Genomic DNA, 13023 nt, shown 5'->3' on the forward strand with positions numbered 1-13023 from the left:
AGACTGAAAGACACAAGTAAATCTCTTTATGTTTCTGTGTGCATGGCTTGCATTATAAATTTAGAGGGGCACATTTGGAGTGCATAAATCATGTATGCACTCCTGAGGAATCAGGGGAAACATTGGCCATAGCCCAGTGCATGGAACTCATGCCTCTGAGTCAGATGGTTATGGGTTCAAGTCACACCTCAGAGACCTGAGCCCAGAAACCAGACCTCTACTCCCAGTATCGTACTGAGGGAGTACTATATCGTTGGAGGTGCCATCTTTCAGATACGAACAAGGAGTAGGCCATCCGGCCCCTCAAGCCTGCTCTGTTATCGTGGCTGATCTGATAGTAACCTCAGATCTGCAACCTGTCAGCCTTAATAACCTACCACCCCCTTTTTTAACAGGAATCTATCCACCCTTGCCTTAAAAATATTCAAAGACTCTGCTTCCACCACCTTTTCAGGAAGAGAGTTCCAAAGACTCATGACCCTCAGATAACAAAAAATTGCCATAATCACCATTTTAAATGGGCGACCCTTATTTTTAAACAGTGGCCCCTAGTTCTAGATATTTCCACAAGAGGAAGCGTCCTATCCACATCCACCCTATCAAGACCCCCAGAATCTTATATGTTTCAATCAAGTCAGCTTTTACTCTTCTAAACTTCAGCAAGTACAAGACTAGCCTGTCCAACCTTTCCTCATAAGCCAAGCTGCCTGTTGCAGTTTGGTAAACTTTCTCTGAACTGCTTCCCAAAGCTTTTACATCCTTCCTTAAATACGGTAACCAGATAAGATGTTGAATAAAGGCCTTGTTTGATCTCTCAGGTGAACATATCACATACACATCCATCAATAGCCCCATATAACCTATGCCTCCAAATTCCTTTGTGTAACTCAGAATTACACATAAATACCCTAAGCACAAACAGACATAGAACATAGAACAGTACAGCACAGAACAGGCCCTTCGGCCCTCGATGTTGTGCCGAGCAATGATCACCCTTCTCAAACCCACATATCCACCCTATTCCCGTAACCCAACAACCCCCCCCCCCCCCCCCCCTTACTTTTTAGGACACTACGGGCAATTTAGCATGGCCAATCCACCTAACCCGCACATCTTTGGACTGTGGGAGGAAACCGGAGCACCCGGAGGAAACCCACGCACACACGCGGAGGACGTGCAGACTCCGCACAGACAGTGACCCAGCCGGGAATCGAACCTGGGACCCTGGAGCTGTGAAGCATTTATGCTAACCACCATGCTACCGTGCTGCCCTGCCAAATTATCTACATGGACATGTCCATAATTCTGTATTAAACCCTCAGTAACCCCAAACTGTGTCGTAACTTCATTCTCATCTACAAATTCACCAGTGTATCATAACAATGACTGTGCTTCAGCAGTGTTTTATTGACTATAAATGCTTTGGGTAATCCTGAGGTCATGAAAAGCACTGTATAATTATTTTCTTACTCGCAGGTCTCCCAGTAATCCCTTGGGCTTCCTTCTTTCCCCGTTCCCCTATTTTTAAAAATAAATTTAGAGTACCCAATTCATTTTTCCAATTTAGCGTGGCCAATTCACCTACCCTGCACATCTTTTGGGTTGTGGGGGCGAAATCCACGCAAACACGGGGAGAATATGCAAACTCCACACGGACAGTGACCCAGAGCCAGGATCGAACCTGGGACCCCAGCGCCGTGAGGTAGCAGCACTAACCACTGCGCCACCGTGCTGCCCTCCCGTTCCCCTATTTACTGACAATAAATAAACTCCATTTCAGATCTCCACATTCAAAGGACAGAGTTCTCACCTACTGATTGAGTTGGCCCACATCAAAGTGAATTTCAATATTGATGTATAATGGTGCAGATATGTCGGATTTTTTGTCCATGAAATTTGTGAAAATATTGCAACAGACTCCTATAGAATTGTTGTTGATGCTCATGTTTTCTCTTTCTTCAGACGAAGCAAGCATACAGTGGTGGCCTATAAGGATGCAATCTATGTGTTTGGAGGGGACAATGGGTATGTACTTTGTTTTATTAGCTTGTGGGATGTGCGCATTGCTGGCTAGGGATTGCCCATTCCTAATTGTCCGTGCGAAGGTGGTGGTGGTGAGTCTCTGCAGTCCATGTGGTGTAGGTTGCACCCATAGTGCTGTAGGATGGACGTTCACCCATTGGCCCTGTGACAGTAAAGGAAAGGCGCTATCGTTCTAAATATAGTGTTAGGATACCAGACCAGACCCTAACTTTTGTGAGGATACCAGACATGAAATCCCAAACAATGTTTCAATTTGAAAAACTGTGAGGAAAGGAAACATCACCCCAGGGGTGTTGCCTCGGATCAATATGTATTCTTTATGTTAAAACAAACTTTAATTTAAACACAGAATTAACCACATTAACGTCAGAGAAATAGCTTTACAATTAACAGTTAAACAATTATTACATAAAAGGAAAAAAACTTACTATCTGTACCTGCCACTAATTCCAATTAAGCAACTCGATACAGTTCAAATGTCACCTATAAATAAAGTTAACAAAACCGGTTACTTGCTTATCTGTGCAGACCTTTGGAGAGAGAGACCCCTTTCAGGAACAACCTGAAAATCCTTCCGTCTTGTCAGACTCTTCTGCTCAACCTAACAGCATTTGGCAAAACTGTAGACAGACATGGCTCCTCCCATTAATTACATAATCTGCATCTCACTATGAAGCCCCATCACCTGCTTAGCTAGGACAAAATACAAGGCCTCATAAATTATCTACTCTCCAAGGATTCTCCAACAATCAAAGCAATATCCATCAACTATCTCTCTGAAAACAAGTAAATGGTTAAATCAATATCATTACCACATCTTTTGCAACTCCTTAATTACAGCTTTAGCAGACATACTGTCAGTTTTATTAACATATAATATAATACATAATAATTTCTACATTCATCGCAATAGTTCCAAGTCAGGATGGTGTGTGGCTCAGAAGGGAATATGTAGGTGGTGATGTTCCCATGCATCTGGTACCCTTCTCCTTCTAGGTGGTAGAGGTCACAGGTTTGGAAGGTCCTGCATTATATCTTGTAGATTGTATGCACTGCTGCTACCAAGCCTCAGTGCTGGAGGGAGTGAATGTTTAAAGTGATGGATGGGGTGCCAGTCAAGCAGGCTGCTTTGTACTGGATGGTGTCGAACTTCTTAAGTGTTGTTGGTGATGCACTCGGCCAGGCAAGTGGAGAGTATTCTATCATACTCCTGACTTGGTGCTTGGAGATGGTGGACAGGCTTTGGGGAATCAGGAGGTGAGTTATTCACCGCAGAATTTCCAGCCACCAACCTGCTCTTGTAGTCCGAGTATTTATATGGCTAGTCTGGTTCAATTTTTGGTCAATGGTGAATCCCAAGATGTTGATATTGGGGTTAATGGAACAAATCCCGTGTATTAAAATACACCACACAGGTATTAGAAAAAATACAACCAAGGGTGATCTTTGTTCAGTAGGTATGTATGTCAAGACCACCCAACATAATTTACTACAATTCTAGGCGTAATGAGCAGATTAGCATTTGGTGAACTGATATATATTGTGTCTGTCATTGTAATTTTCAGAGTTGGGTAAGGCTGGCTGAGTTTCAGGGTTGCTGTTGCAACTGTTTTTAGAATAGATGATTTGAATATAAAGAATTGAGCAGTGATTAAAGTACATTATATTGATGTGTAATGAGCCAGACTGGATTAGGGAACTTAAGGTGAAGGAACCCTTATGGGGCAGTGACTACAATATGATAGAATTCACCCTGCAGTTTGAGAGGGAGAAGCTGGAATCGGAGGTAACGGGGAATAAAGGTAACTACAAAGACATGAGGGAGGTGCTGGCCAGAGTTGATTGGAAGGGGAGTTTAGCAGGGAAGACAGTTGAACAGAAGTGGCAGGGGTTTTAGGGGTTATTCGGGAGGCACAACAGAAATTCATCCCACGGAGGAGAAAACATGCTAAGGGGAGGACAAGGCAACCATGGCTGACAAGGGAAGTCAAGGGCAGCATAAAAGCAAAGAAAAAAGTATACAATGTGGCAAGGATTAGTAGGAAACCAGCGGAATGGGTCTTTAAAAGCAAGCAGAGGACAACTAAAAATACAACAAAGGGGGAGAAGATGAAATATGAGAGTAAGCTAGCTAGTAATATAAAATAAGTTTGCAAGAGTTTTTTTTTGATTATATAAAAGGTAAGAGAGAGGCAAGAATGGACATTTGACCACTGGAAAATGAGGCTGGAGAAGTAGTAATAGGGAACAAAGAAATGGCAGAAGAACTGAATAGGTACTTTGCATAAGTCTTCACAGTGGAAGACACCAGTGGCATACCAGAACTTCAAGTGAGTCAGGGGAAGAGGTGAGTGTAGTGACCATCACTAAGGAGAAAGTGCTGGGGAAACTGAAAGGCCTGAAGGTGGATAAACCACCGGTCTGATGGACTACACCCCAGGGTTCTAAAGGAGATAGCTGAGGAGATTGTGGAAGCATTAGTGGTGATCTTTCAGGAATCATTGGAGGCAAGGAGGGTCCCAGAGGATTGGAAAATGGCTAATATAACACCCGTGTTGAAGAAGGGAGGGAGGCCGGTTAACCTGACTTTGGTTATTGGTAAGATTTTCAAGTCTATTATTAAGGATGAGATTGCGGCGTACTTAGAAATGCATGGTAAAATAGGAATGAGTCTGCATAGATTCATCAAGGGGAGGTCATGCCTGACAAATCATCAAGTTAGGATCCTTTCAAGAGGTAATGAGAAAGTTAAACAAAGGAGAACCAGTCAACGTGATCTATTTGGATTTCCAGAAGGCTCTTGACAAGGTCTGAACAGGAGGCTGCTAAATAAGACAAGAGCCCATGGTGTTAGGGGCAAGGTACTGGCATGGATAAAGGATTGGTAGATAGTGGGGAAAAAGGGGTCCTTTTCAGAATGGCAGCGATGACTAGTGGTGTTCTGCAGGGGTCAGTGTTGGGACCACAACTATTCATAATATACATTAATGATCTGGAAGCTGGAACTGAGGGCATTGTTGCTAAGTTATCATAAAATTTACTGCGCAGAAGGAGGCCATTCTGCCTAGCGAGTCTGTACTGGCCCTTGGAAAGAACACCGGACCTAAGCCCACACCTCTACCCTATTCCAGTAACCCCACCCACTCTTTTTGGACACTAAGGACAATTTAGCATGGCCAATCCACTTAACCTGCACATCTTTGGACTGTGGGAGGAAACTGGAGCACTGGCGAATATGCAGACTCCTCACAGATAAGCTGGGAATCGAACCTGAGACACTGGAGCTGTGAAGCAACTGTGCTAACCACTGTGCTATCGTGCAGATGACAAAAAGATGTAGAGGGACAGGTTATGTTGAGGGAACAGGGAGGCTGCAGAAGAACCTGGTCAGGCTAGGAGTGTAGGCAAAGAAGTGGCAGATGGAATACAATGTAGAAAAGTGTGAAGTTTGGTATGAAGAATAGAGGCAAGACTATTTTCTAAATGAGAAAAGGCTTCAGAAATCAGAAGCACAAAGGGACTTAGGAGTTCAAGTTCAAGTTTCTCATAAGGTTAACATACAGGTTCAGTTGGTAGTTAGGAAGACAAGTGCAATGTTAGCATTCATGTCGAGAGGGCTAGAATTCAAGAGCAGGGATGTAGTTGTGAAGCTGTATAAGGCTCTGGCCAGACCATATTTGGAATATTGTGAGCAGTTTTGGACCCCATATCTAAGGAAGGATGTGCTGGCCTTGGAAAGGGTCCAGAGGAGATTCACAAGAATGATCCCCAGAGTGTCATATGAGGAGCGGTCGAGTACTCTGGATCTGTACTCGATGGAGGGGAATCTCATTGAAACTGACAGAATACTGAGAGGCCTGGATAGAGTGGATGTGGAGAGGATGTTTCCACTAGGAGTAGGAACTAGAACCCCAGGGCACAGCCTCAGACTGAAAGAATAATCCTTTGAAACAGAGATGAGGAGGATTTTCTTCAGCCAGAGGGTGGTGAATCTGTGGAACTCTTTGCCACAGAAGGCTGTGGAGGCCAAATTATTGAGTGTCTTTAAGACAGAGATTGATAGGTTCTTGATTAATAAGGAGATCAGGGGTTATGGGGAGAAGGCAGGAGAATGGGGTTGAGAAATATATCAGCCATGATTGAATGGTGGAGCAGACTAGATGGGCCGAATGGCTTAATTCTGCTCCTAGGTCTTATTATGGTGCCTGAGTTAAATACTTTATTAGCGTAGTAAATTGTGAACTTTGTGTAAATTTAAATTTTTCAGAAACAAAATTTTAAAATGAACAAAAAAAAACTTTTGAGTAAATAAGTACGGAGTTCTTAATTTTGTCAACTATGTTGGGCTGAGCTGTCAGAATTAACAGACCTTTTTGTATAGGCTGCATGTAGAATAAAAAGTTTCCTATCGCTTCCAGGAGAGCAATAGTATGAACTCATTGGTTATTAAGCTTCCTCAACATTGCTTTTCGTCTTTTTCTACCGAAAATAAATAATATATTTTTGATGGTTGCACCTATTCAGAATTGCCGAGTTGAGTGTATCCCAAATCAAGAAGGTCTGTATAGCCAGTAAAGAACGTTTCGCTTAGGGCAGCACGGTGGTGCAGTGGGTTAGCCCTGCTGCCTCACGACGCCGAGGTCCCAGGTTCGATCCCGACTCTGGGTCACTGTCCGTGTGGAGTTTGCACATTCTCCCCGTGTTTGCGTGGGTTTCGTCCCCACAGCCCAAAGATGTGCAGACTAGGTGGATTGGCCACGCTAAATGCTAAATTGCCCCTTAATTGGAAAAAATGAATTGGGCACCCTAAATTTATTTAAAAAAAAGAACGTTTCACTCATCAGTTTGGTTTGCATTCAAACCCAGCACTAAATTAACTTTTAGAAACTTAGTGTTGATGCCTGTTTCACTGGCACAAATAAGATCTCAAGTTTCAGTGTGCTTAGCTGCTGACCTAATTAGAATAGCCCCATTCTGTTGAGATGAAATGTAACAATTTGTTTTCCTGTCTCATATTGTTGCAAAATCCAGGACAAGAACACGAGCAGAGTGTTCATGTGTACTCAAAGCATAATTGAATGTTGCAGGATGTGAAGGGCTTCAGAATATTACAGACAATTTTTTGTTGCACCATTTTGATATGCTTTGTGATGAGCATTGGAAATCAAGCTCTTGCCAACAGAAAAGCCAACTTGGTAATTTAATATTTTGGTGAAGATCCCAGTAGACATTTGTAGACTGCTTGCAGAATTCAGTATTGAGCAATTTTTTTTGTGTCTATCTGAAAATTTCATCTATGCGTGCGCCGCAACCAAAGTTGGGAATGGGGAGAATCCACGGGAAGGAAATTGACCTTCCATGTTGAATGACCTTTCAATTTTGTTTTGTTTTTCCACAGAAAGAACATGTTAAATGACCTGTTAAGATTTGATGTGAAGGACTGCTCTTGGTGCAGGTTTGTATGACAACAATGACCATTTACAGAATACCCTGAATGGAAAAGAAAAGTCCCAGTTGGGAGGAAATGGAATTCTGACAGGCGTGTGGAAACAGATTCAAGAACAGGAAGGAGCGATCAGGAGGGGTAACCAAAAGATTTGTTAGATTAAATGGATATTTCAAAGGGAGTTCCAAATAGTAAATCCAAGGTGGCTTCGGGCTCCACAATCATAATGTGGAAAAGTTGGGGGAGGGTGTGAATATATCATACGATAGGAGGAGACCTGTTGTATCCGAACGATTCAAGCTTGACAACCAGCACTAGATGTGGAATAGATTTTTCACTTCCTGCTCTCTTTCCCCCTCTGGCCCAAAGTTGAGGGTTCGCTATTTCCTCTTGCTGTCTGTTGATGGAAAGAACATATTAGTGAAAGGTGGTGATTGCCTACTTGTAATAAGATCTTTACCAAAAGTGAGCTCATCTCTGGATTAGGACATTTTGGCCAACTGAAACCTCTGTTCAGCCTGGCACTTTAGGACCATAATATCCCTTAATTTTGCATATGATGGGAGAAAAATCATACTGTCAAAGGAGTCAAGTCAACTTTAATTAGCCACTACCAAAAGGCACTATGATGGTCGCTCCATTCTTTGCAAATAATTAGAACACTTGTTCATACCAGTTGAATAAATTGAAGTTATTGCATTCCAGGGCTTTTGCCAGTGTTTTCCATTTGATGTTTCTGTCAATTTTTGATGGATATTGCAAATCATTTGTCTTGAAAGTAGACAATACCTGGCAACTTATTAGCAACATATACACCATGATGTGCAATTTAAAAGTGTGGCTATGAAACAACTAACTTTGTCCTTGTTGGTTTTATTTTAAAGAAGGGTTTTTCGTAGTTTTGAAAACAATGTTGATTTTTTTCTGGTTTCCTTTGCCAGGGCTTTTACAACAGGGACTCCACCCGCACCTAGATACCATCACTCTGCTGTTGTGTACGGAAGCAGCATGTTTGTGTTTGGTAAGTCATGCTAATGGGCAGGCTTCTGAGGATAGTTCTGCCCTTGGATGATTCATTTCATCTTCAAGTTTACATTATGATGTTAAATATATCTGGTCACTGTTCTAAAGCTTTTGAAAATAATCACACTTGTCTAACCTTGAAGCTTTTTGTTTTATTGATCCATCTTCCCTTTCTCCATGACCCACCCAGCTTTATAGAACAAAAGGATTCATTATTCTGGTCGTCACAGGATGCGATTGCACGAGAGAGGGTGCAGAGGAGATTCACCAGGATGTGGCCTGGTGTTTCAGCTATGGAGAGAGGCTGGCTAGGCTGGAGTTGTTTACCATCGAGCAGCGAAGGTTAATGGGGGACCTGATTGAGATTTACAAAATTATGAGGGACATAGATAGTGTAGATCTGAGGAACCTTTCCCCGTAGTAGAGGGGACAATAGGATTAAGGTAAGGGGCAGGAACTTTAGAGAAGATTTGAGGGAAAATGCTTTCACCCAGAGGTGGTGGGAATCTGGACTATCGAGGTGGGAACCCTCACAACAATTGAGAAACATTTAGATTAGAGGAGACAGTGGTGCAGTTTGATTGAGACCCAAAACTCAATCCGTTAGGCGAGGAGACGAGGACCCGTGGGCACAGCCTTAGAATTAGAGGGGGTAAATTCAGAACAGAAATGCGGAGACATTTCTTCAGCCAGAGAGTGGTGGGCCTGTGGAATTCATTGCCGCGGAGTGCAGTGGAGGCCGGGACGCTAAATGGCTTCAAGGCAGAGATAGATAAGTTCTTGATGTCGCGAGGAATTAAGGGCTACGGGGAGAATGCTGGTAGGTGGAGTTGAAATGCCCATCAGCCATGATTGAATGGCGGAGTGGACTCGATGGGCCGAATGGCCTTACTTCCACTCCTATGTCTTATGGTCTTATGGTCTTAAGACCCATCTGGGGACCTGGGTTTGAATCCCGCCATGGCAGAGAGTGAAATTTGAATACAACAAAAATCTGGAATTAAAATTTTAATGATGACTATGAAACCATTGTCGGTTAAAAGCCATCTGGTTCATTAATGCCTTTTAGGGAAGGAAATCTGCCATCCTTTTTTTTTAATTTAGAGCACCCTATTCATTTTTCCAGTTAAGGGGCAATTTAGCGTAGCCAATCCACCTACCCTGCACATCTTTTGGGTTGTGGGGGCGAAACCCACGCAAACACGGGGATAATGTGCAAACTCCATGGAAATCTGCCATCCTTACCCAGTCTGGCCTATATGTGACTCTAGATTCACAATGTGGTTGACTCTCAAATGCCTTTCGAAATGGAGGGCAGTTAGGGATGGGCAATAAAGGCTCTCGCAGCCAGTGACGCTTGCATCTCTTAAAATGAATTTTTAACAAGCACTTGAAACACCAAGGCTACGGGCTAAGTGCTGGAAAATGGGATTAGAATAGATGCTTGATAGCCAGCGCGGACACAATGGGCCTCTTTTTGTACTGTAAAACTATATCGATCAGTGGAAAGTAATTGTGACACGTGGTTATTGCTGTTGTTAGGATAGTCTATACTGACAGCTCTCCTAGACCATGATCTGTCCTTTCCTGCAGATAACTATTTCTTTCTCTATATTTTACTTCTGTTTGGGACTGCATCCAAAACTAGGCTTTCATATACTGATCCTGATTTAAATATTCTGCACAGTTGTGTGACCAGTAAGATTCCAGGAATGCTGCAGTTATCGACTGCAACCTGACCCCTTTGCTGGCAAAATCATTTTTATGTAACTTGGACTGGATTTTTGATGGACTTATAATGCAGGACAACAATGAATTGAAAGGAATAGATACTCTTGTAAGAAAATTAGACCAATAGGGAGTTGCTCAAGTCTTAATCTCAACATAAGGAGTACTTAAGGTGCTGTACTTTGTTTTTACAAAAACAAGTATCAATGGGAAAATGGAGGGAGTTCATCTTGTCTTCGTGCACACTCGTGTCTGGGATTAGTGATTTCTGGAGATTTTCTTTTTGTGCGTTGAGTAAGCATTGAAGCCCTAAAGTGAGGCAGTGAGCTGTTTCATTGGTATTGGCAGATTTACTCACTGGGAAGCTAACAAGACACTTATCAAATCAATACCAAACTTTGCAATACCTCATAATAACCGATCGAAACCTACTGCCAAGAACGATCTTAAGTTATGTTCCTTTTATTTTTATACGGTTAGATTGACCCTTTATGAAAGAGATAAGGATTTGTATAGTTAAACAACTTCCATTTATAAATTGCCTTTCAGGATGTACCAATTAATGAAGTACTTCGCAACTGTGGTCACTTTTGTGATGTTGGGTAACACTGGGAGGGCAAATATTGACTCGTATTGCTCCCCTGCTGCATTTTGAATAGTACTGTGGGATCTTTTACATCCACAAGATCGGACACAGAGCTTCATTTTAACCTTCCTTTTGAAAGATCCTCTGATAGTGCAATACTCCTCCATGCTACACTGAAGTATCAAACAAGTTTATGTGCTCAAGGCTTTGGAGCTGATCTTGGCTCTCAACCTTCTAACTCAGGCAGGACTATTACCACTGACCAAAAGTAGTTATATTCCACAAATGTTGTTGAAAAAATAAAGTACAGTCCAAAACAAGAAGAAATGTTCGCGCATAGTTGGAAGGGGCCTGGGATATGACCACTACAGTTCAACAATGACCTTGAGTTAGTTACCTTTCCCTCTATAGGTGGCTACACTGGAGATATTTATTCCAACTCTAACCTGCAGAACAAGAATGATCTGTTTGAGTACAAGTTTGCCACAGGCCAGTGGACAGAATGGAAAGTAGAGGGCAGGTAAGTTTACTTACTATATAGCTTACTATATAGCTTGTTGATCATTCTGAAAAAGAATATTTAGCATTGTAGTATGAGTTATGGGGGTGGGAATTTTGTGGTAAGGTAATATAACAAAGCTTCTCTTTGCTGTGCTGCAAAGCTATGTTCCAGGTAAACTTCAAATCACCTTTAATTGACTGAGACTCTTGTCATATGCAGATGCACGAATTAACAGTTTTAGTTGGTGATTTACTTTCATTAGATAGGGTTAGTAAAATGGCAAGTGTAATGTGTGAATGGTTTTAAGTTGGTTTGCTAAGCCATTTTGTTTCTTAATCCCCCCCCCCCCCCAACCCAGCCCACTACATGAAGGTCTGTCTGCAAGAAATTTAGCCAACACATTTCCCTGAGGCTATTTTACTAAAATTCGTAATGGGGAAAAGAGTTAATGCGCCATGAGATGATTTATTCTTTGATTCATTCCCCGTATCTCCAATCTTGAGATGGGAGATACAAATTTAAACCTGCAAACTTTTACTTTAGCATGTATTTGGTCATTTAACTGTGGATTATTCCACTCTTGTTCGCGCTGGCGATCGAACCCCTGGCAATAGCCCTGCAGGACGCAAAAAGCTGTAAGGGAATCCGGAGAGGAGACAGAGAGCATAGAGTCCCACTCTATGCAGATGACCTGCTCCTCTATGTCTTGAAGCCACAGGAAGGACTGAAGGCAATACTGCAAATACTGAAAGAGTTTGGAACCTTCTCGGGCTACAAACTTAACCTGGGCAAAAGCGAGGCATTTCCAGTGAACCCAAAAGGGGGAGGGACAGAGTTGAAGGGGCTCCCGTTCAAAACGGCCCAGAACAGATTCCGTTACCTGGGGATCCAAATAGCCAGAGACTGGACACAGATCCACAAGTGGAACCTGAGCAGCCTGGTGGAGGAAGTAAGAAAAGACCTTCAACGGTGGGGCTCACTCCCACTCTCCCTGGCCTGAAGAGTGCAGACGATCAAGATGAACGTACTGCCAAGGTTCCTCTTCTTCCTGTTTAGATCCACCCCGATCTTCATCACCAAGGCCTTTTTCCAAAACATAGACAGACTAATCATGGCGTTTGTGGCGGGTGCAAGAACCCGAGAATTCCCAAACCGACACTGAAAGAGGGAAAGTCAGAGGGGGCCTGGCTCTACCGAACCTATAATACTACCACTGGACAGCAACGGCAGAAAATGTGAAGGGATGGGTACAAGAACCTGACACAGATTGGGTACAAATGAAGGAGGCATCCTGTAAAGGAACAAGCCTCCGGGCCCTAGCCACAGCAGCACTCCCATCCTCATCAACAAGGTACACAACAAGTCCAGTGGTAGCAGCCACGCTGAGAACGTGGACCCAGTTGAGACAGAACTTCGGGATAACAAAATGTCTCTTATGGCCCCCATCTGCGGCAATCACAGATTCCCCCCAGCCATGCTAGATACCACCTTAAAAAGATGGAGGCGGGACGGGGCGCACTGACGGTCGGGGACTTCTATGTAGGGTGCAGACTAGCAACACTGGACGAACTGACGAGGAAGTGGAAACTATCAAAAGGACAGGAATTGAGATACCTCCAAATAAAGCACTTCCTCCGCAAAGAGACAGTAGGGTACCCCGGGGCCCCAGAAAGCACACTACTAGGGGACCTGATA

At 43.0% G+C, this 13023-nt stretch overlaps 1 protein-coding gene across 4 annotated transcripts in view; it reads left to right on the forward strand.

Annotated features, from left to right (window-relative positions):
* lztr1 (leucine-zipper-like transcription regulator 1) overlaps window positions 1–13023 on the forward strand; it is a 104707-nt gene that overhangs the window by 14218 nt on the left and 77466 nt on the right. For all 4 annotated transcript variants that reach the window (XR_005460107.1, XR_005460108.1, XM_038792579.1 and 1 more), the window contains exons 2-5: window positions 1963–2025; window positions 7442–7498; window positions 8431–8510; window positions 11238–11346. Coding sequence is in view for 2 of the 4 variants with exons in the window: in XM_038792579.1 (XP_038648507.1) it covers window positions 1963–2025; window positions 7442–7498; window positions 8431–8510; window positions 11238–11346 (309 nt within the window). In the remaining 2 variants the exon portion in view is untranslated. The remainder of the gene's footprint in view (window positions 1–1962; window positions 2026–7441; window positions 7499–8430; window positions 8511–11237; window positions 11347–13023) is intronic.

This window comes from Scyliorhinus canicula, chromosome 1, assembly GCF_902713615.1.
Source record: "Scyliorhinus canicula chromosome 1, sScyCan1.1, whole genome shotgun sequence".
NCBI classification, from domain to species: Eukaryota; Metazoa; Chordata; class Chondrichthyes; order Carcharhiniformes; family Scyliorhinidae; genus Scyliorhinus; species Scyliorhinus canicula.